The 23008-nt window shown below is 46.0% G+C and overlaps 3 protein-coding genes across 4 annotated transcripts; 1 reads left to right on the top strand and 2 right to left on the bottom strand.

Annotated features, from left to right (window-relative positions):
* Window positions 1-4512: 4512 nt before the first annotated feature.
* On the bottom strand, window positions 4513-12328 carry fbxo8 (F-box protein 8). The gene is made up of 7 exons (XM_062478293.1): window positions 10453-12328; window positions 9265-9423; window positions 8845-9041; window positions 7275-7401; window positions 6844-6962; window positions 6524-6720; window positions 4513-6312 (listed from the first exon to the last, which is right to left on the bottom strand). The coding sequence occupies exons 2-7, from the start codon at window positions 9421-9423 to the stop codon at window positions 6125-6127; spliced, it is 987 nt and encodes a 328-aa protein (XP_062334277.1). The 5' UTR covers window positions 10453-12328; the 3' UTR covers window positions 4513-6124.
* cep44 (centrosomal protein 44) lies at window positions 10998-14036 on the top strand. The gene is made up of 9 exons (XM_062478292.1): window positions 10998-11257; window positions 11426-11573; window positions 11966-12115; window positions 12193-12285; window positions 12422-12550; window positions 12646-12882; window positions 13086-13321; window positions 13397-13495; window positions 13580-14036. Exons 1-8 carry the CDS (start codon window positions 11166-11168, stop codon window positions 13443-13445), a joined length of 1134 nt encoding a protein of 377 aa, XP_062334276.1. The 5' UTR covers window positions 10998-11165; the 3' UTR covers window positions 13446-13495; window positions 13580-14036.
* A 2513-nt stretch (window positions 14037-16549) lies between these two features.
* hpgd (15-hydroxyprostaglandin dehydrogenase) lies at window positions 16550-21425 on the bottom strand. Of its 2 annotated transcripts, XM_062477828.1 has the most exons (7): window positions 21231-21422; window positions 20905-21028; window positions 19710-19816; window positions 18809-18905; window positions 17487-17563; window positions 17212-17375; window positions 16550-17077 (listed from the first exon to the last, which is right to left on the bottom strand). In XM_062477828.1, the coding sequence occupies exons 1-7, from the start codon at window positions 21321-21323 to the stop codon at window positions 16954-16956; spliced, it is 786 nt and encodes a 261-aa protein (XP_062333812.1). In that variant the 5' UTR covers window positions 21324-21422; the 3' UTR covers window positions 16550-16953. The 2 variants fall into 2 exon arrangements, with proteins under 2 accessions (XP_062333812.1, XP_062333814.1); XM_062477830.1 differs by lacking the exons at window positions 16550-17077; window positions 17487-17563 and having other exon boundaries at window positions 17218-17375; window positions 21231-21425.
* Window positions 21426-23008: the final 1583 nt, after the last annotated feature.

The raw sequence follows: 23008 nt of genomic DNA, 5'->3' as shown, positions 1-23008 counted from the left end.
TCAGGAGCAGACAGAAAGGTCTAAAGCAGATAGACATGTTTAGAGAGACAGGTCTAGAGTAGATATAGACAGGTCTAGAGAGACAGGTTTAGAGAGACAGGTTTAGCCAACAGGCATAGTCTGGTACTGGTAGTGGTACTGACCAGTCTCTAGCATTCAGTTCCCACAGAAGTCTACCCAGGGTTGGAGAGTAGAGACAGGAGAGAGACTCCAGAGTACAGACAGGGCTGTGGAGACAGGATAGTAGAGACATCAGACTAGAGACAGAGTATTCATGTGGAGGCAGGTGTTGCTGAAGGACCCTGGTATCCTGACACTTCCCCACAGCTGCTCCACATCTGGCAGAGTTGACGCACCCTCACTGACTCTACTGGAGGGGGTTTGGGGGGGGGGTTTGTGGGGGGGGGGGACTACATCGGGGCACCATGACGGTCTTTCCGGGGGGTGGGCAAGGGTGGGCTGGCAGGAGAGCGATCTGTTCTGCATGTTTTCATATTGGTTTTTTTACACAGGAAACTCATGTGAGCACAGGGAGAGCGTGTCCCCAAAGTGGGAATCGAACCCAGGACCTTTTTTCTATGAGGCGACAGTGGGGAGAGAAGGGTTAGGTTGGACAAAGGAAGCCAGTAGAGCAAATGAGCGGGAGGAGAGATGGATGAGGTGAAGAGAGGTGAAGAGAGAGATGAGAAGGGAAGAGTGGAAAGCAGTAAGGGTGAGGACAACATGAGGACAGAGACTGAAGCATGTGTACGTGTCAGAGGTGAGGTGGTTAGGAGGTTAGGATAGGTGGCACAAACCTGGGAGGTTATAGGTCTGAACATAGGCTGGAAGCTAGAATTGGTGGCCCTGAACAAAGGCTAGGAGACTAGGAGGCAAGGATAGGAAGCATTGAACAGGGGGAATAGGATAGTAACACTGGAGCACAGGCTAGGAGTCTAGCATAGGTGGCACTGAACACAGGCTGAGATGTAGACTGTAGCCTTGCCTCACTCAGAAGGCTGTACAGTGACCTCATTATCTGAGTATGGAGAGAGGCCCTGTTTGTGTGTGTGTGTTTGTGTGAAGGCTGCAGGAGTTGATCACAGATTTAGAATAGTTTGCCATTGTTAGCAGCAGAGTAACAAATATAGCTCAATCACACATGAAGAGGGCATCAATTCAACATCACCTCGCCTTGATGTCCACACAGCCAATTTATAGAAGTCTGGACTGTTTAAATTTGGGGTAGACAGTTGAAATGGCCATCGTTGCTTTGATTATTTGTCTGCGTAGTACTTTTCGGAAATTAAATGGGCCTACTTCATATCGTTCTCAAGACCGAGTAAACAAAATAGACAAAAGAATAGTAATGTACAAACGTCGGGCTAAACGTCGCGCTATTGTTTTCAAAAGTTTTTTCGCTGTATCATATATCAACACAAAGATTAATTGTCATGCTATTTTGTCTATGAAATTGTAAAAAATCAATACAACAACGGACTAGGCTATAGCTCGTGGAACAAAGTGCTACGAATTGCCTTCTGCAAATAGGCCTATTTTCTTTTTCAATTTACGTTGCGATTTTTTATTCTGTTTCAAAATGTGAGTAGGCCTGTAGGCAATTTGTGTATATAAATTATAAGGAAAGAAAAAAAAATATTGTTAAAAAGCCTATTTATATATATTTCGCTTTTAGTAAGCCGCAAATAGGGCTAGCCTAACTGCAAATTGGTATACAATTGTTCACACAGGCCTATAGAAATTAGTATATAAAGGTTATATCAAGAGATTGTTTTGAGGTAGGTCTGTCTAGATGAGGTTTGAGGTCGATTTAATCCTAGATTGCAGATGCTTGGGTACCGGAAACAATCACCCAAACGCGGCATTTCTACCGATGGCGTCTGGTTTATAGCGGCTTTATGAAAGATGACACGACAGACAGACGGGACCGGCTTGGTCTATCACAGTCTGAGGAGTAGAAGCCGTTTTCATGTTTAATGCTTCTCAAATTCAGATAGGCTAACTTTCGAATTATATTTATGCGCACTATAACCGGTTTTATTCTCTAAACGGTCAGCCTCACCTTCGACAATTTCCCCTTTCCTTTCGTAATAAAAACATTAAATAGAGCTATAGGTCGGCCTTGGCGGGGCCCATGTGCGTGGGGGTGTCGCGAGAGATGTGCCGAGGTCGAGGATATAAACGTTATCGGCGTGCGTCTTAGATCAGGTTCTGTCCTGACAAGACCCGGGGATTCAAACATAAAAACTGTTTATCTAAAACAGTAATCAGGGCATGCCAAAGCTCTCTGCCAAACCACTCTGAAAAGATGGACTAGTTGATTGTCACGTTAATTAAGAACTATTTTCAGACTTCAAACCCAGCAGATATGGACAATAAAAACGTCAATATTCTGTAATCGTAAATTTTTATATAATACTATAAGGATGAAAAAAAAATGAACGAAGACCAAATATCCTATTACCGTTGAAGAGGTAAGCTATTTGGATTTTGGCTGGGGCCTGGGAGGTGCGGTTAGGGCTGGTCTCGAGAGCATCACCAACCTTTTGGCATCTGCTTGACATTTGGACTCGCGCGGGGGTGCCTCGCGTGAGTTACCCCCGTTAAGACGCCTAAGCAACCAACATTTTCAATATCCCAGGCTGGGGCGGTTATGGCGCTGCCATGGCCAAATAATGAAATGAGACGCAAGCGGGGCAGTTAAATTGATTTTGGGTCATGATGTCAGGAATGATACTGGCGAGGGGCCGAGATTCCCACCGTGTTTCAGATTACCATAATGGTTCCAGCATGAGACGGTTTTGAGATGATGGCCTGTTCACCGGAGAGGGTGCAGTCACCATTCACAGGCCCACTTCGTCCATTCCTTTATCCGGACTATATCTGTTTTGTATTTTTCTTGACCTATTTGTTTTTATATATGCAAAACTATTATTTCAGTAAAACTATGTTTTTATTATAATGTTTTAAATTAGGCTTTAATAGACTCAATAATATTGTCTCCATTTGTATCGAAATAGACCAATATTATACTACTCAATCAGATTATCCTATAGGCCTAGTTAGATATTTATAGCTAGGTTATATTCATTTTTCGAGAGAGTTTTGGAAAATATAAGGCATAGCCTACCTATTCTAAAATTGTCATTGTAGATTGTTTATCCAAATAATTGCAATACATTAGGGTAGTTTACTGTATTTTTTTTATTGTAACCCACAGTAATAATGATTATAATTATGTTTCGTTGTCTAGGCAATTTATTACCTTTATAGCGTGTTTAAAATCCAGAGTTCTCCCGCACTCACCCGTGGCCGGCACGGGGAGGCTGGCGTCTCCGTGGCTATACCCGCCCCGCAGGTCACCATGTTGACAAACTGCAGAATGTGGCAGAACGTAAGGACGTCATCAATCATGTCAAATTACGGCCGGCCCCGGTGTCAGCCACAACGAACCAAATGCCGTTACCTGGATAAACACGCGCAACTGATGGAAACGCAGGGCTGTTCATTAGTGGCGGGAAACGGCCTCTGCTGATGGACGAACATCAGCAGAGCACTCAGAAAATTATGAACTGATGTGTGGTTTGATTATCAAAATATGTGGTCTAATAGGCCTAACAGAAGGTCAGGTTTGAGCGTGGTGACCGAGGCCTTCCGTGTGCGCTATGGAATTGCGCGTGACGTGATGTGGGTTACTAAAGTGGACCATGGTCTCATAATGTTGGCCTGGTGTTGTTCTATCAAAGTAGTTCCAAACCTCTGCTTTTTAAAATCTGGTCTCCCTTTGGTCTTTTGTAGTAATGAAGCTTCCTGCTCCTCTCTCTCTCATTGTCTCTCTCTCTCTCTCATTGTCTCTCTCTCTCTCTCTCTCTCTCTCTCTCTCTCTCTCTCTCTTTTTCTCTCTCTCTCTCTCTCTCTCTCTCTCTCTCTCTCAGCCCAGCATGTGTGTTTATGTGCTTGTATGCATGTGCATGCCCGTGTGTGCTTCTTGTGTGTGTGATATCCTTGACAGCCTCTCTGATGCTCTCTCTTTTCATTTTCAGCACATAAAACACATGCAGTCAGGGTCAGAGGTCATGTTGTGTCTGAAGAACATTCACCTCCCTCTCCTCCTCTTTCCTCTCCCCTGCTCCTTCTTTTAAACTCCTGTCCCAGGAGGAGACCATGACTGTGCCTTACATTCCTTCTCTCCTTTCTATTCTCTCATTTTTATTTCCCTCCTCACCTTAGCTCTCCTCCTGTCCCTCTCTGCCTGCCAGTAGGAAACCATGGAGAGAGACCATGGAGAGAGACCTTAACCACAGAGTGGAAGGATCAACCATGGTGGATACATCAGCAAAAAAAGCAGTGATCCAAATACCTTTATTACTTTTTACTAATTTAGCAGACTATTATCTAAAGATAAATTTGGACACTTCAACACAACTGTATGAAGGAAAGTCCTCTGTTATGGGCTGCAGGATGCAGGGTTGTCCAGGGTTAGTCGGGGAGGAACAGACAGCAGACTCCAGATCAGTTTTCTCCAGGTTTATTTGTATACAATCTAGTAGTGGCAGCTGAGCTATGGACATGGTTAACAGGATTTGGTTTTAGCTCATCTGTTTTAAATCAAACTAATAAAACATTGAGTATCCTACAAACAATCATAAACAAACAACTTGTGGGGTAAACAAACAAGTAAATCATGTGAATCATGAACAATTAATTGTTGTTAAACTAGACTTCATGACCATTTTATAAATATAACAATAATATTAATAATCTCAAAGTTTAATTCATGTAGGTATCGGAGTCTGCCAGAAGGCATGTGCGTACATGTGCATCTACACACAGATGTTCAGGATACCAAGATCCTACCAGTGCAACAAACAGTCTTACAGTGAGGGAGAGGGGGAAATACTTCTGTTATAAAACTCCAAAGAAAAAGCATACGCTTATAAATCTCTATCCTTAAATATATACATGATGTGCAAATAAAACCAAATCAGGGTTTGAATCATTGGAGACATGGATTCTGTCTTCTTTTCAGATCCCAGAGTCAGTTCTGTCTTCACGCCACAGGCAAGACTGTTGGCACTCTGCCTAGCAACAACCAGACAGTGTAGCCTTGACAACAGACAGGACACACATACACAGTGGTTCAGCTTGATACTGCTTCTCCTCAGTCAGTTCAGGATGCAAACACACAAACGACAAACTAAACACCACTGGATTGAAAATATGACTTCTTTGGGGAAAAGGGAAAAAAACAAACGATATTTTGGGACCATATCCTGAATTAACTGAATGTGAAGTGATTCATCCCTTTGAGGTTGGTGTAGAACCAATCTGGGTCAATTACAATTTGCAGTCAAATATTTGACAGTGCACTTGACTGATCTTACCCTGCAATGGTCCACAACCTAACTGTGAGGCAAGTCAAACACACCTCTTGCTCCAAATACTTCCATCTAACTGACCCAGGTGTGGTGTGGGAAGGGACCATGGGGAGGAGCTTTCTGTGGAGAGGGTAGGCGGTGGGAGGCTGGACAACCATAACAAAATCCTGAGTTAAAGTGCTCAGTTGTTGATCAATACCTCTTCTAGCCATGCTATCAGCATGCAGACAGAGACACGGATGGTGCCAGACAGTGCTGCTAGCTTGCCTAGCTGGGTCAAGGCTGCTAGCTTGCTAACCTAGTAGAGATAGTGGAGCAGCTGCTACAGTAGTTTGCCTAGCCAGAAGAGTGGAGGGGTTGCTAGCTAGCTTAGCCTGGACAGTGGAGAGGCTGGTAAAGTAGCTAATCTAGCCAGGACAGTAGATAGGCTAATAGCTTCTAGCTAGCTTAGCCAGGAGAGTATTGGAGAGGCCGACAGTTGACAGGTGTGGTGCGAGGACAGGCCCTTCTCTTGGTTAAGCTGGATGCTGTTGGTCATGTGGTTATGCTACTAGAGAGTGTCCATCCTGCTGCAAACTTCTGAGTCCTCCCCCTATGGAAGACCATTGCTTGTGTCGCCGTGTTCCGACCTGCGCTACTATTGGTTAGAATCTTCAGGAAAGGTTAGCCTTCATTTCAATCCTCCCAGTGTCAGTGCAGTCAAAGGCTCCTCCTATTGGACGGCTGAGTGGCAGTGGGGGGCGGTGCTAGGCAGCCACATGGCCAATGAGATAGATGTTGTCGTAGAGATGGCCTACGAAGTCCTCACTTATGTTATGTGCCGCTCGGCGCGTATTCCTGATGAACTCCCTCTTAGACATCTTGTTCTTGACGTGGGGGCTGGTCAGGTCTATGGACAACAGGATGAGGGAGTAGCACAGCACGTACACTGCATCTGGGAGGGTGGGGGTGGGGGGGGTGAGAGAGATTTCCAAGTTAAAAGTTGGGCTCTGAGGGGGATTAGTCACAAATCAACAGACTCCAGTACTAAGCCTAGGGATTGGCTGAACATGGGCAGCCAGCAATGTTAAGCCCTGGTCAGTGCTGGCCTCCTTCAGAACTACACATGACCTCCCTCAGAACTCCCAATTCCCTGCAGTACTTACCAGGGCTGAGGCCCAGGTCCCTGACCAGGCCGGGGTTGCAGGCGCAGAAGCGTTGGGAGAACTTGGTGATGAGGGTCTCCAGGTACTCTCCTCTCTCCTCGGGTGCGTGTATGTGCCGGAAGAACTCTCTCAGTGCGTTGGGGAGGAACTGGTTACTGAAGTTATGGAGCTTCACCAGCTCATCCAACACATCTCTCCTAAGGGAGGACACACACACACACACATTATCAATCACAGATATTTGTTCTCCAGTCTAGCAGCATATTTTACCACAGTAAACATCACCACCACCACCACCATCGTCTTCATCACCAACATACCTCTGGTCGAGGTAGATGCGCAGCATCTTCCAGTTGAGTCTGCGAGTGTAGAAGATGAACTTGGCCAGCTCTGTGGGGTGGTCGGTCAGGATAGCTTTAGACATGAAGTAGTGGATGCCCTGTAGAGAGGAACACACACACACATAAACACACACACACACACACACACACACACAGTTAAAGCCAGAGAGAGAGCAGGCCCACCCCTTGCAGAGCTATCGTGTTTCCGTTAAGTGGAAGGAGTGTAGTAGCAGTAATCCTGCAGATGAACACACTGGTAGCCCCTAGCCCTGACCCCTGACCCCTAACCCAAGACCTGTGTGTATGGGGTGTGTGTGTGAGAGAGATAGCAAGCTAACTCCTGAGAGTCATGGTAAAGGTAAGTGTGTAAGTGTATGTGTGTAGGCGAGGCATGTATATGAGTGAGCTACCTCCTGAGGGTCATGGTTGAAGGTGAGGCTTCCCTCGTCTAGCTGCAGGAACAGTCTCCTGTAGGAGAAGCCAGCAGGCAGCCTTCTGTTGTAGATGGAACAGTGCCCCCACGTGGACTTACACAGACTAGCAGGACAGAGACGTAAAGGATTTAATTACATTTACATTTATTCATTTAGCAGACACTTTTATCCAAAGCGACTTCCAAGAGAGAGCTTTACAAAGTGCATAGGTCACTGATCATAACAACAAGATAGCCACAAAAACATTGCGAGTAGCCAAAACATGAAGCACACATTATGAACAACCAAAGTAAGTGCCAAAGGGAAGAACCATAAGAGCATGTAGTTAAACAAGTTACAATTAAACAACATGAACCGCTATAAGTGCAAGTGTACCTGTGGAAAAAACAAGCAACAATAATAAAAACAATATATCACAGCGAGTACAAAAATTTTAAATCAGTTACCACTAACCACAAGAGCAACATGTCTCTAAGCAAGAGTCATTGTGATCCTTGAGGAAACTAACATCGGGTCAAGCGAAACATTCCTAAGTACCGTTGTACTCCCGGAACAAGTGCGTCTTGAGCCTTTTCTTGAAGGTGGAGAGACAGTCAGTGTCTCTGATGGAGGTGGGGAGTAGATTCCACCACTGGGGGGCCAGACAGGAGATGAGCTTGTGTTGGGACCGGGCGGTCTTGAGCGGTGGGACCACCAGGCGGTTGTCTGAAGAAGACCGTAGGTGACGGGTGGGGGTGTAAGGCTGCAGGAGAGACTTGATGTAGACGGGTGCAGTCCCGTTCACTGCTCGGAAGGTCAGTACCAGGGTCTTGAATCTGATACGGGCCATGATAGGTAGCCAGTGGAGAGAGATGAGGAGCAGGGTAACATGGGAGCGTCTGGGTAGATTGTAGACCAGGCGGGCCGCTGCGTTCTGAATCCTCTGAAGAGGGCGGGTTGCACATGCTGGGAGACCAGCGAGCAGCGAGTTGCAATAGTCCAACTTGGAGAGGACAAGTCAGACAGGTACCTCCTGATCTTCCGGATGTTGTAGAGGGTGAATCTACACGACCGGGAGACTGCAGCAATGTGGGCCGTGAGGGAGAGCTCGTCGTCCATGGTAACCCCAAGGTTCCTGGCAGAAGATGAAGGGGTCACCGTCGCAGATCCCAGGGTGATTGAGAGATCGTGGGAGATGGAGGGTTTAGCCGGGATGATGAGAAGTTCTGTTTTGGCGAGGTTCAGCTGGAGGTGGTGCTCGGTCATCCAGGCGGAGATGTCTGTGAGGCAGGCCTCAATCCTAGCTGAGATCCCCGGATCGGTTAATTGGAATACATAAACAAATCGATCGACCGGTAGTACTTTAGCAGTATTTTGGTACTGCTAAAGTAGTAAACTGCTGCAGTAGTATTTGTTGTGGCCCAGGCCTGGTAGTAAGTCAAAGTCAAATGCACTGAGTAGGGTAGCGTCATCAGGATAGTGAAATTCTTATGACCTCGCAAGCCACATCTACAAAGAAGCAACAAAAAAAATAAAAAATATCACTATAAAAAGTAATCATACTCACCCCTGCCACAGGTACTCGTCGTGGCCCAGGCCCTGCCAAACGCAGGAAGCCAGGCAGAGGTCAGTGGGGTTCAGGTAGGACAGGATGGTGATGCCCAGCTCTGGGGGCAGCATCTCCAGGTCTATGAAGCTGCCATGCTCTCTGCCCCCCCGTCCTGCACGTGCCCTTAGGAGGTGGTAGATATCTGTCCCTGGACCCTGGGGAGGGAAGGGGCAGAGACAACCTCAGTTTGATAACAGTAGGTATGGGTGATAGGTGGGTGGGGGGTGGGATGAACAGTACACAATGTTGGGTGACTGAGATGTTATCATGTTGATATGATACACATGTATCTGTCACACTGGAAGTGAAGTCCTAAATGTTGTGTATAAGGGTTGGCGGTCTCCGTGGAGACCAGGAGCATCCATGCTGCACTTGTACCTGGCAGTGAGGGCTCCTTCGAGATGCGTGGTGGGGCAGGGGGCCATCAGGGGGGTCAAGCATCGCTCCTTCTCCTCTGGAGCGGAAAAGATGCTCTGCGTACTCCTCCTGCAGCTCCTGCTGCTCCCCAGGGGGGAGTCTCCACAGAGCCTGACCCATCTACACACACACACACACACACACACACACATGAACCTACACAGAGATAGACTTATACCATACTAATACTGAGGCTTATACTCTGAGGGCAACCTAACAGGGGAATCCCCTGAATCAGTGCTGACCTAAAGCAGCCAATGATTATGTCCTCTGTCAGGAGTTCTTCCTGATTGTGAACCAATAGCGTGATGGCAGCTGATGCTATCTGGGGCCTGATAGGCAGAGCCAACCTGCTGAGACACATGGACTGTGACAACTCACAGCAAACACACAACACCGGGTTCCTAACTGGTCAGTCTTGGGTTTTGAGGCCTGCTATAATACCAAACTCTGGACTTTATACTTAAGAGAGTGTGTGTCTGTAAGTTCCATGTCCTACAAAGGCTAATATCCTGCTGATCTGGTCAAATCTGATTTTGCTGGCTGGCTGGATGACTGGCTGCACCTGCTCATTGTTCAAAGCAAGGTGTTTTATTATCACTGGCCCTGACAAGTCTACAGACCATACCAGCTCTACAACATTCCCCTGAATAAACTGCAGCCAATGCACACTTTCTTGCATCTAACAACTAAGGGGTGTGTGTTGCCCTACAATGGAATGCATGGAATCATAACTAGCTAGATTAGCACAACTTTAAACTGATTTACAAAGTAGGGACGCAGAAGGCTATGCTAGCTGACTCCACAGAGACTGCCTGACATCAACACAATCTCCTGAGACTGAATATGCCCAACCAGGCAGAGCACTAATGCATTCTCCGCGAACATCAGAGGACGTTTGTGTAACAGGATAAACATGAGATCCATGATCTTATAGCAGACGTCAACATTAAAGTATGTTCAATAGTCGGTGATAATTTACATATCATGCTCGGTTGACCTGAACTCCTCTCCTTTCGTCAGCTCCATTGGTCTAAATCCGTGTTAGGGCCATTCACGCAGAACGGCCATTGGTTGAAGTTGTTGTCATTCACAAACTATTGTTTTCATTGCTTACGATAGATTCCTTGATCCACATATTGACCCTACCTGAGTTTGACGGAATGATTCGACCGCCGCCGCGACTTGCGCCGTGGTTAGAACGTCAACAGCTTCGGTTGGAATAAATGCGCTCGTTCTATCTGTTGCCAGAAACTCTCATCTCCCTTGAAATCGCACCGAAATATAATATAGTCCCGCTGTCCAAGAGAAAAACTCCACTCAGTCAAGCACACAACACAGCTAATCCTCCCATCACTCAGGCAGTTAACTCCCTCCTTTCTACTCTCACCCGCATTCCCTGCTGTTCAGTTTGACGTGTGTTGTTATTGAATCAAGTAACTCCGTCTGTAAAATATGAATAGCACATACGACATAAATAAATATAGTTATCTTAATGACAGATCCTGAATATCCATCAGTTTATCTAATGAAGATTTAGCTGCGTATATTTCTTTGTGAAATATGCAAGCTACATTCACGATTTAATACTCTAATATGAGAAGACGCAACTTGCGTTGGAATGAATGTACGTATCTCAATACAAGTATGTGTTCTTGTGACTACATGCCATGGCAACCAATGGCGGCGACGTCTGTTCATTACCCGGCAAAAACAAAACGACACTCTGAAAACCCAGGAAGTATGTCTGTGTCTAAATAGCTAGGTTGCTAACGTAACACTCACCCGTCTTAAAGTACAGTAGAAGCTGAATACCGTGTAATAATTCAGAAAAATGTCAGTGTAGCTATAAAAGTGATACAATGATGTCTACCGGCGATCTGAAAGGGTGTCTTCGCAAACTAGATACTCAGTTGCGAGCCGTGAAGTATCCACGGGACGTTGACTACAACGGGTAAGTAGCTAACCCGACGTTACGTTACTAGTAGCTAGCTAGTACGGTAGTAGGCTAGACTAGCAATGTCGGTCAGACCGACATGTTATACGCAATTAAAACCATTGGGAGCTTTAGCTAGAAGCACTGGTCCCGCGAAATGTTAAACATCACAAACTGATTGCGCAGGTTGGCGAAAGGAGACGCGTCATCTTGTCTGCCCATAGTGAGCTACGTGTTCACCTCCTTCTCTCCGCTTCTGGTCGAACAGCTCGTGGGGTTAGGGGTCGAACTGACCGGGAAGAGCGACCTGCGGTTTACAGAGACCGTCTACAAGGTACACGCGCCATCTGAGTCTCACACCCTACACTCAATTATAGACAATCTATACGTTAAACACCACCTGTCTTCCTGCTGCATTGGGGGGGGGGGGGGGGGGGGGTGTTAGCGCAGCATATGTAGGTTTAATCTCCTCACCGACACATGTGGATAGCAAGATGTTTGTGTGGTTGTAATTTAGATCAGGCTATGCTAGCCTTTTGACAGCATCAGTTTTGTTGCTGACAGAGAAATTGTGTGCAGCTGGTGAAGTCAGCCTGAAATGTCCTTGGCCTGCTCCTGTCTCTCCAAGCCTGACTGATACTGGTGTGAACAGAAGAACTTACTTATGTGGCAACATAAAAACACACAGGTTCTAAGGGACTAGTTTCAATTATACCCTGTCTCTAGGTGCTGAGGGACCAGTTCCATTATAAACCAAGCCTGACTAAGCAGCAGTTCCTGGCGTTTGGATTCTCTGAGAGGAAGGTGTGTTTGCTGTGTGACATCATCAGCCTCGTCCTCCAGAGACACAGAGAGCTTCATAAGGCCAGCTCCAAGGTATGCCCTGGTCTTCTCAGGATCCTGTTATGTGTGGCATTTGCATGTTCCATGTGTGTAACTTGTGTGTGTTTCAGCCCAAGAGCAGGCCAGCGTTCCAGACAGTGAGGCCATTATCAATGGAAGGTGCTTCCAGACAGGCCTCTTCAAACAGGCCTACTGACTCGACAGTACGCCCCTCTCACAATCATACATAATCACACTCACCTGACATGTGCACACTCACTTTACAAACACACAGACAAACAAACCAACCACCCTTACACACACTCGCAAACACTGAGACATTGGTTATCTCTCTCTCAGTCTTCTGATTGGCCACTGGTTCAGTGCCACATTGGAGGCGCTGCCCTGACCCCCGCCCCCCTACCCTTAGATGAGCTGGATGAGGATGAGGAACAGTTCTATAACACAGCTCCCAGAGACTGTCTTAGGGTGAGACCTAACACTGACTACACACACACACATATAAACACACATATACACACATTCCCTCGGTCTGTTAAGTGTGTGTGTGTTTATCTGTTTAGGAGGAAGAGGGGAGGCTTGCAGCTGTGGAGGCCCAGCTGGGGCAGTGTCTGGCTGGGTTGGAAAGGCTGGCTGCCCTGGAGGCTCGTCTAGAACTCATGGAGAGACAGAGAGAGGAAAAGGAGAGAGAAAAGAAAGAGGAGGAGGGGAAGAGGGGAACCATCACTATTGACAGACAGAGCTGGATAAACCTGGAGAGCAGAGTTCTTCTGTTGGAGACTAAACTGGAGCTTGCTCTGGTAGGTGTGTGTGTGTGCACATGTACTCCAAGCGCCTATGAGCCTATAGGCAGTGAGAAGTAAAGCAGGTGTTGAGCAGATTATGTCATCAGAGTTTCTTCCTCACTGTGTGTTAACTAGTTCCAGATGCACTCGGGGATAGCTGGAGGGTATGTTGTCTGTCTTCTCTCTTCTCCTAATCCATGATCTCTCTGATCATCCAGAAAGACTCCTCATTGGTCACTAGAGGAGGAAGTGATGCCATGGCATGTGCAGTGAGATCTGCATCCTCAGGTATGATTGAACCAGAACTTGACCTTACCAAGGACCAGACCCAAGTCCAGCACCAGACCCATGATCAAGTGATTAAGCACAGCTCAGACCCTGAGCCCCCCCTGTTCTCCAGTCCCACTGGCCAGCAAGAGAACCTCCAGGAGAGACTGGAGAGGATCAGAAACATGTAGGCACACACACTCAGTCAGGTTTATAGACAGAGGAGCCAATTGCTGCCGGTCTGACTGTTCTATCTTTGCAGGATGAAAGAGACATGCAGCCTGCTGAACATCGTGGAACCCTGTATATAAACACCCAGGTTCCTGCTGAAGAACATGGAATCCTGTATATAAACACCCAGGTTCCTGCTGAAGAACATGGAACCCTGTACATAAACACCTAGGTTCCTGCTGAATATTGTGTTATCCTATAAATTAACACCCAGGTTCCATACTGAAGAACATGCCTATGTGTACTCTCCCCGATCCTCATCTGATCCATGAGACGGACAGGGAGGACTCACCCATGTGAAGTCACATATTAACCACAGTCTTTGTTTTTAATGGAATTATGTAAATAATTCTTTGATAAAAATATCAAGCTTTAAAAGTATTAATACTTATCTGTGTTGTGTGTTTGACCAACAGGTGGTGCCAGCGCACCTCTGCTGCTCCTATTATGTTGTTTACCTCTAGTGGACACTTCTGGGCACTGCACAGGCCACACTGACAAACAATAACAATGTACTGTGTCTGCCAAGACGCTCTTAACTTTATCTTTTTTTGTCCTTCCTCCACTGAGCTAGCCTGTGATACTCCTAGCTGTGCTGCAACTGTTTCCAGATGTGTGTGTGTGCGCATTCAGATGTTTTAGCAGAGCAATAAAGTCTTTAATCTCCCCCAGCTCTGCTGACTTGTTTCACTTGGCGAGTCCCCATTCAGGCTCTCTCGCTCTCTTTCTGTCTCTCTCTCTGTGTCTCTGTCTGTCTCTCTCTCTCATATACATACACACACACACAACCAAAGCTGTGGGAACAAACATCTGTGGTCTGTGACCTAGCCTGTAGGTTTTAAACTTGAGTTTAGAATGATTTGTGAAATAAATATATAGTTTGAGGCATGGTTCTCTTTTCCCCATGTATGGCCAATATGCTGGGTGTGTGTAAGATGTCATCGTTTGAGTATAGATACCTCATAGTTTATGCATGTGTACACTTTCATAAAGTACTGTAAACAATGTGTTGTGTGTGTTATGGATCCAATTCCCCCTATAGAGGCCTCCAGACCGCACAAAGGCCAGATATCTGTCTCCATCTGTTTAGTTGAAAGAAAATGTGGGCCGATCACAGTGTAAAAACGAATCCCCAAAACAGATCAGAAACTCGTGTTCGAGTGCAGATTGAGCCTTTTTTTTATGAGGTTTAAAGATCCTTTAGAGTGGAATTGAAAACGAGTTTAAGTTCACCACACCACAGAAGAATGTGTTATTAACTACCCACTAAGTTATTAATTACCCTAAGTCCACATTTGCGACAAAGTTTTCGCGCTTTGCACATGCTTTCAGGAACTAATTTCACACGTATGTAATGTACTGAGAAGCAAATAATTTGCTTTACAGGATCTTTAAAGTAGTTGAGAATACCCTTCAGTTGTAGTGGACCAGTTGGGTAGTAACGCGTAACCTGTGTTCTGGGTCTGGCACCATGTTCACCAGACAGGGAGTGTGACACGAACATTCCATTGGTCTGTAGACAGGCTGCTGAACCCTGTCACCTCTATGCCACCTTGAAGTGGGACACCTTGAAGTGGGACACCCTGGTGACGCGTCAGTCCAGAAAGCATCGATTAACTCCATTGAGGTGTGAAATGTGAGCTGAGAGCAACATCACTAACATCACTCTACACTGAATTATTACCGGAAGTAATTCACTTTTAAGGAAATGTTTTTGTAAATGTGTTCTGGAACAAACAACCACTTCTGTAATCTGTTGACACACTTACAATGTCTCGTAAGTGTGTGGTCTTCCGCAAAACATTGCTTTGAGATTTGAGGAAGTCAAGAAAAATTAATAATAGTCATTTAGCTTTATCAGCTCTGTGCATGTGCTGTAGCATCTGCCTAAAGTGCACCATTTTGTCATCCGAGTGTTGGATGTGTTGAGAGTGTGGTGGTTTCATCCAACTCCTCTTCTGCCCCTCACTCCTTCCTCTCCTCTTTCATTTCCCTCCTTCTCCTCCACCTCCTCTTCCTCCTCGCCCTTCTCCCACTGTAACTGGTTGGACCGGAACATGGCAGACAATCACAACAACTGACATCTGCCAATAGGTTAAGCGACAGCAGCAGACAACTGGAGATGGAGTTTGCTCGCTCTCTCTCTCTCACACACACACACATTGTCACAAGACCCAGTTGGCTCAGGTCCCACAGACCCCTGTGAGATCATGGCCGGTCAGAGTTGTTTATATTACTCTGCAGATAAAGCGGTGTGGACCCACACACACAAAGTCCTTCTTTTCTGTCTGTTTCTGCCAAACATAAGTGTATGTACACAATTCCACAGCTTGGTTGATGCTAGGTTATAATGTGCCTCCCCAACCCTGCCCCCTAAGATTTTAAGATGTCATTGTGACGGGTATGTAACAGACGTGGTCTTGCAAGTTCCGGACCGAGTTTTCCGGACCGTGTTCATCCTTCACCGAGGATCGAACACGCCATCTCTGACTTCCCAAGCGCCACCACTACCAGCTACGCCAAAGAAAAGCTAGCTATTCAATGACGCAGGTGGCCTGTTACATACTTGAGGAGTGAGTTTCACCGATTCACACCGGCTACATCAGCCTGTCAATCACATCCCACAGAATGATGAGGTCATCAGCCACAATGCTGGGAAAGTTGACCACTATGCAGATATGGCACACTGATTGTCTGCATGTGTACATTTGTGACGCTGATCCTGTTCAGCCCATGGGGACTATAGTGTGTGTGTGTAGTGAGAAGAGGGTGTGTTGACTAACTGCCTCAGTGAATATTTACCTAACAGATTAAACTTCCCTGACCTTCCGTCAGAAAACCTCGACAACAGCTTAACTCTTTCTGCCACACGGTGTGTGTGTGTGTGTCTGAGCTCAGTTGTCAGTGCTGGTAATTACATGGCTTTGCACTCTTGCTCCACTGTGTAATCAGCCACAATCAGAATCAAGAGGAAGAGACAGACGGAAAGAAGGGGTAGTGTGTGTCTGTGTCATAGTTTCATGTCACACACCAGTCTAGTAATAGTCCTGTTGCAATATGCCACTTCCTCCTCCTTATCACAATCTTGTATTCTTTCTTCTCCCTAAGCTGACACACACAAAAATGTTACCCACCTTGAATATGCACCACCTTCAGCTACTAGACACAAGAAAACACAGAGAAATGACAGTTCATGCTAGTTTATTTTTTGGGACTAAAACAGATAAGTATATATAATTACACATATATACAGGGGCAAACACTGCTTTAAAAGATTTTAAAAGAAGTTCTGTACATTTTAAGATGTAAAAACCACAAACAACATGATAACGAGTCGAGCCAGAATATGATCCTGCTGGTCCAATCAAATGGAAGGATTCAATAATTGCAGCCGTCTCCATGTGCGTATGAAGGAAGATTAAGCAATGCTGGGTGTTGGCTGTTGGTCCAAGAGCATACTAACTCTTCTTCATGGTTGATGTTAGTGCCATCCTGAACTTCCTGCCTGTGTACTGGCGCTGCATTGTGTGCCTGGCAGCAGTAACTCAAGGGGCAGTCATCTGGCGAGACGGAGGTGGGTGAATGCATTCAGGCTGACAGGGGCTCGTAGGTGTGGTAGTGGATCCCTTTAGAACAGGTGATCTTCATCACTGCTCCATTCAGCCTGCTGTCTGTGATCATCATCATCATCCCCTCAGCCACCAGAGATGGTCTGGAGGGGGTGGGAGGGTACATATGTTTATAGATAACAATGAAGGTGATCACAGCTTCATTCATTCATGGTCCAAACAAACGCTCCACTCTCCTCTCCACCCATTTCTCTCCTTCCCTTTCATGTTTACTTACGTCAGGACTCCAAACTTGTGCATGCGGTGTTTGAAGTCATCTTTGAACTTGACAAACTTGCCCATGTTTTCCTCCAGTTCTACAGAATGGAGCAGGGGTGTGTCCACAAAGGCTGGGCACAGAGTGTTGATCCTCACCCCATAGTCACCATGTTCTGAGGCGTCCTAACACACACACACACACACACACACACACACACACAGAGGCATGTCCAGACATGTGTCTGTTTAGGAACTTGAGAGACGAGCATGCGTGTGTGTGTGTGTGTGTCTCACCGCCATTGCTCTGGAGAAGCCTATGACTCCATGCTTGGTGGCTGTGTAAACAGGCTGGTGAGGGGAGTGGAAGAATGCTAGGGAGAGGGGGAAACCAAAAGGGAAGGGTTACTGGAGGTACATCTGTATAGAAACAGAGTTCATGTTTACCATGCCTTATCACAGCAGGGCACACACACACACCTTAGCACCTAGTGCTTCTGTTTGGATCTCATCTATCTCCTTTCGTCTATCCTCTCTCTAGCCCTCAACCTGTCAGGGAGTGTGTGTGAGAGAGAAAGAGGTTGCCTTAACTGATCTGATTGTGACAGCTGGTTTGACCACAGGAAATGTCAAGATCATTATAAATAACTGACTGGTTAGCTGGCTGGAAGCCTGTTGGTTCTTTCTAGGATTCATGTTGTCCCTGCCTAGAAGCAGCAGTGATCCTAAAAGGCTTTTCCAGACCTGCCAGCTAGTCAGCCAGCCTGGGAGAAGGTGTTTAGGACTATTGTCTGAAATGCTGAACAGGCCGCCAGCCTGTCTCAGTCCAACTCTATCACTTTAAATATTTACAGCTCAAGCTTCCTCAGAACCTTGGCTGAACTGGAGAGCTAGGAGATTTAAGGTAGAGTGTGTGTGTGTGTGTAGATTAGAGAAAGTGTATGTTGCTGCCTGTTGTGTGTATGTGTGTGTGCAAATGTGTCCAGACATGTGGCTACCTGTTGTATGTGTGTGTGTGTGTCCAAACATGTTGTTCCATGTTTGCTCCAGATGGCCCCTGACTCTCAATGAGTGCGCTGCTGATATGGAAACACTCACCCATCTCTCTCTCCTTCACATTTGTATGCACACACACGCACACACACACAGCTGAACAAAGTATGTTCCTATGTAGCCCAAGCCAAGCAAAGACCTAGAGAACCTAGAGAACTACAGCTCAACCTTTGTAAGAGTTGAGAAGCAGGAGGGGTGGGCAAGGGGAAAGAGAGTGAACTGTCCCTTAGAAATCTGGTGTTGCAAGAGCTGTGGTTACAAATATACTTAATCTCCTTTACTGGAATGGGGGTGTGTATAAAGACAGAGGGAGAGAAAAGTTGGGAGTTTGCGGTATAGGAGGTCATCTTAAACCGACAGTTGACACACAAATACTGTCTCCCTTTCTACATTTGTGACTCGTGATACACTGGTACTGGCTTTGTCATGAGGAGGTTGTGTCTTGTGCCAGGCTGACTGACACTGGAACAACAGTCCCACAGGCTCAAAGACAGCTCAGGGCTCAGGGCAGACCAGCTCAGGGCCGAGGACAGACCAGCTCAGGGTTCAGGGGAGACCTGTCCTACCTGCCATGGATGACACATTGATGACAACTCCGCCCTGTTTCCCGTGTTCTTTACTCATATGTTCCAGACCGAGGTAGGTTCCTTTAATCACTGACGTCTGGAGAGAGAGGAGCACACACACACACACACGGTAGGTGCTCTGGTAGAAAACATCTACAGAGAGAGAGTGGTCTGTGGAACTAGAGCATCACCGCCTATCTGATCTGTGTGTGTGTGACTAGCAGTCATGGTCTAGTTCACCTGAGACATGGTGGGGATGTCCAAATCAGTAACATGCAGATGTGTTACTGGGCCAGTCTGAGTTCACCTGACTAGCAATCAATAGTTGGTTAGTTGGCACTCTGACATTTTAGGGGGAAATATTTGTCCTTGTCTGCATGTTTTTTCACGTGTAACACAGACATTTGAGTTCTCTGTATTGAACTACATTCTCTGCACAGAAATCCTCACAACTTTCACAAGTTTCACTTACCTTGTACCATGGTTACAAGGACATGAGGCAACTCATGATAACTAGGATGGAACCCTGTGCAACTCCTAGTAACTAGGATGGAACACTGTGCAACTCATAACTAGGGTGGAACACTGTGCAACTCATAACTAGGATGGAACACTGTGCAACTCATAGTAACTAGGATGGAACACTGTGCAACTCATAGTAACTAGGATGGAACCCTGTGCAAGTCATAGTAACTAGGATGGAACCCTGTGCAACTCATAGTAACTAGGATGGAACCCTGTGCAAGTCATAGTAACTAGGATGGAACCCTGTGCAACTCATAGTAACTAGGATGGAACCCTGTGCAAGTCATAGTAGCTAGTAACTAGGATGGAACACTGTGCAACTCATAGTAACTAGTAACTAGGATGGAACAATGTGCAACAAGGATGTGTAACTCACAAGGTTGACCTCAATGGTTTTCTCCCAGTTTTTCTCGTTGTTGATGCCGGCGTTGTTGATTACGATGTCCAGACGACCAAACTGATCCACTGTGCTCTGAAACGCTTCTGAGGGAGGGTTGTTGTCAGTGGGCTCAATAGATACTAAATGGATCCCAATAAAAAAATGTTTTTCATGGGGCACGTTATTCATGTAGTACCTCCAATGATGGAGGGGGAGGAGAAGGTTAGGACAGCACAGAGGCGTCAGGGAGAGACAGATGTACGTGTTGGTGAACATAAAAGATAATGTCAGGAGGACCGACAGGAAAAACGCGGCTCGGCTGCCAGCCTCATAAAACTGCATCCATATCATTGTTAAGGTGACTAACACGGTGTACACTTTACGGGATTTTTTTTTCAAAACCGGCAGAACAGTTTTGTTTCAACCCAGAGACGGTATAACTTGTATCTGCGTTCACCTGCCGTTACACAAACATTCCTCACAACAACTATCAATTATAACTGCCCCTCCTCTTCTCCTCCCTCCCTGTATCACCTCTCTTGTAAGAGGACAGACCAAGCAGGTGTCATACTGGATATTAATCCGCCTGACGAATGTCTGCTGGGTGAGCTAGCTAAGTAGCCTACGCCAGCGTTGTAAAGCTCGTAACTTACAAAGGTATGTTAGCTAACTTTCTCAAGGTATGTGAACTACTTACAAGTGGCGTTATATCGATTGAGTCCGTATTTACATTTAGCAGGCGCTCTTATCCAGAGCGACTTACAGTAAGAACAGGGACATTCCACCGAGGCAAGTAGGGTGAAGTGCCTTTCCCAAGGACACAACGTCATTTCGCATGGCCGGGAATCGAACCAGCACCCTTAGTCCTACATGTCGCCAGCCAGGTAGTCCGTCTAAACTGCGAAAGGAATTTACTATCCATACTAGCGCAGATGAAGGATTGGAAACATTCCTGTGCCGAGGCCTCGGGCGGATTGGAATGCCTTTTAAAACAAACATATTCACTTTAAACTATGTTTAAACGATACATGTTAACAGCGGATAGGTTGTTAAATTGGGAACACTTACCGAAATCTAAGCACCATCATAAACTCTTTAGAAGTCTAGATCATGATATAGAAGACAGCACAATGCATGAAGGAATTGCTGTGCGGAAAGACAACATTATTTTAAACAAGCTTTTTCTCATCACCTTGAAACTTAGCCGCGTCGGTCACGTCGCACTGGATGAAGCTGCAGTTACCGACTCCAAACTGCTCGTCCAGCTGTTTCTTACACTTCTCTCCTACCTCTTGATTTAGATCCACTATGGAGACCTGTGGATATATAGACGCATGTCCAGTTGAATCATTTATTTGGCAAAAGTTGGAAAACACATTCTAGACGAGAATTCTTTCTTCAGAGAAATCTTCCTCGGTGACGCATCAAACGAAAGCCGCGAGCGTGGAAAAAGACGCGGGACATAAAGTGATAAAACCCGTGAACCGGTGTGTTTTAGCAAATTAACAACGTTCTAACCTTAGCCTCGTTCTTTAGCAATGACTCCACAACAGCACAACCGATGCCCTGCGCGCCGCCGGTGACCAGTGCCACTTTTCCGCGTAGCGCCATATCCAGGATACGGTTGTTTTGTGGAACGTCGCGGCGGGACGGTACCTATGTATACCTGGTTTACCCGTCACGAGGGGGCGGCGTGTGGTGTATCTACTAAATAAACTCCCGCGGATAATGGCAGCGTCTCGTCTTTCAAGTTGTCATACCTGCCCTCCCACAAAGAGAGAAAGAGAGGGGGGGGGGGGGGGGGGAGGGGGGGGAGGGGGGGGAGGGGGGGGAGGGGGGGGAGGGGGGGGAGGGGGGAGAAGTATGCTGATTTAGACACTTCCTCCTGGTAGAGTGAAGTCTGCAGCCTATTAATCTGCCAACCTACAATCACACACCACAGTCTGCAGTTTGGCAAATAAAGCCTCACCCTCAATTTAGGATTCAAACCTGCAATCTTTTGTAATATGTCCCTTAGGTCACCTGACAGGTGAAGCAATGTATCTCTAGTTAGGTTGATGTCTGTTCCGTGTGTGGGTCTGTGTGTGGTAAATCACCTGCACTCTTTCAACTTGTCTCAGTCTCTCCCTGTGTAAGGTACAGCCGGCAGGACCTGCGAGTGAGTGTGTGTTCATGGGGTTGTGTGTGTTTCAAGTGTGCTTGTGTGTTTCAATCAGCATTAAGTCACACAGCAGATGAAAGTCACCAGATCTGGACTGTGTTGGTGTGTCCTCTGCTGTACATTATTGACCAGTCAAAGCCTTTCCTTGACCTCCAGCAGTGGCTTTATTTCAGATATGAAAAGTATTTACAGATGTACACAAAGACAGCATGTGTTTTCACACGCATGTGTGTGCTCTTTCCTCCCAGTTCACAGCAACACGACACAAACATGTTCAACACAGTCCACCTTCCAAAAAAAGAATACATTAATATCATCATGCAGAACATTTAGTAACTTTGTTTTTGTACAAAATAAATGATCTTGTCACATGTAATATAAATGTACAATAAATATACTTCCTGGTTTCCTACTGTGTGTATAATAGCGTCAAACACTGACGTGAAGAGGTGGGTATTCAAATCTCTAGACGTGGGTAAGCTCATTAAGAAACATGTCGTGTCACATGTAAGAAAGCACGTTAAGTAATGTGTGTGCATGGGAAACTGTCCTGGTACCTGTTCTAGTACCTGCTACCTGTCCCAGTAGCTGTCTGGGTACCTGGTACCTGGAACCTATCCAGGTTACCTGTCCTGGTCACATGTCACAGTCAGAGTAGTAACCTTGATTATAACAGTCTTTTGAGAGTCTGGTCAGGAAGGAGAAGCCTAGGAAACACAGGTCTGTCAGGCAGTGAGCTCTCTGTGGTGAAACTGGATACTGTGTGTGAGTGTGACAGAACCCCTGATAAATACCCAGTATGTGATGCACACTTTTTTTTTTTTACATCAGTTTTCTTCAAACCAAATAAAACAATACTGTATGTAATATCACATATATATATATATATATATATAAATCATACTGTATGTAATATACCCTCTTTAAAAAATAATAATTATATAACCATCTTGAACAACTTAAATAAAATTTTCAGTCAAGCAATGCATACAGCTCTGTTATTTATAATAACTGAATGTCTGTAATCTCTCAGTACATTAACTTTGTCCCCCTAACAAAGAACAGGTACCAGACCAGCCAGATATAAACCCGTGGGAACACTGATCTATATGTCCATCGGTAGACCGCAGGTAAA

The sequence above is a fragment of the Osmerus eperlanus genome, chromosome 14 (genome assembly GCF_963692335.1).
Source record: "Osmerus eperlanus chromosome 14, fOsmEpe2.1, whole genome shotgun sequence".
NCBI lineage: Eukaryota > Metazoa > Chordata > Actinopteri > Osmeriformes > Osmeridae > Osmerus > Osmerus eperlanus.
The sequence above is the reverse complement of the archived record's forward strand: the minus strand, read 5'-3'. Positions and strand labels throughout refer to the sequence as shown.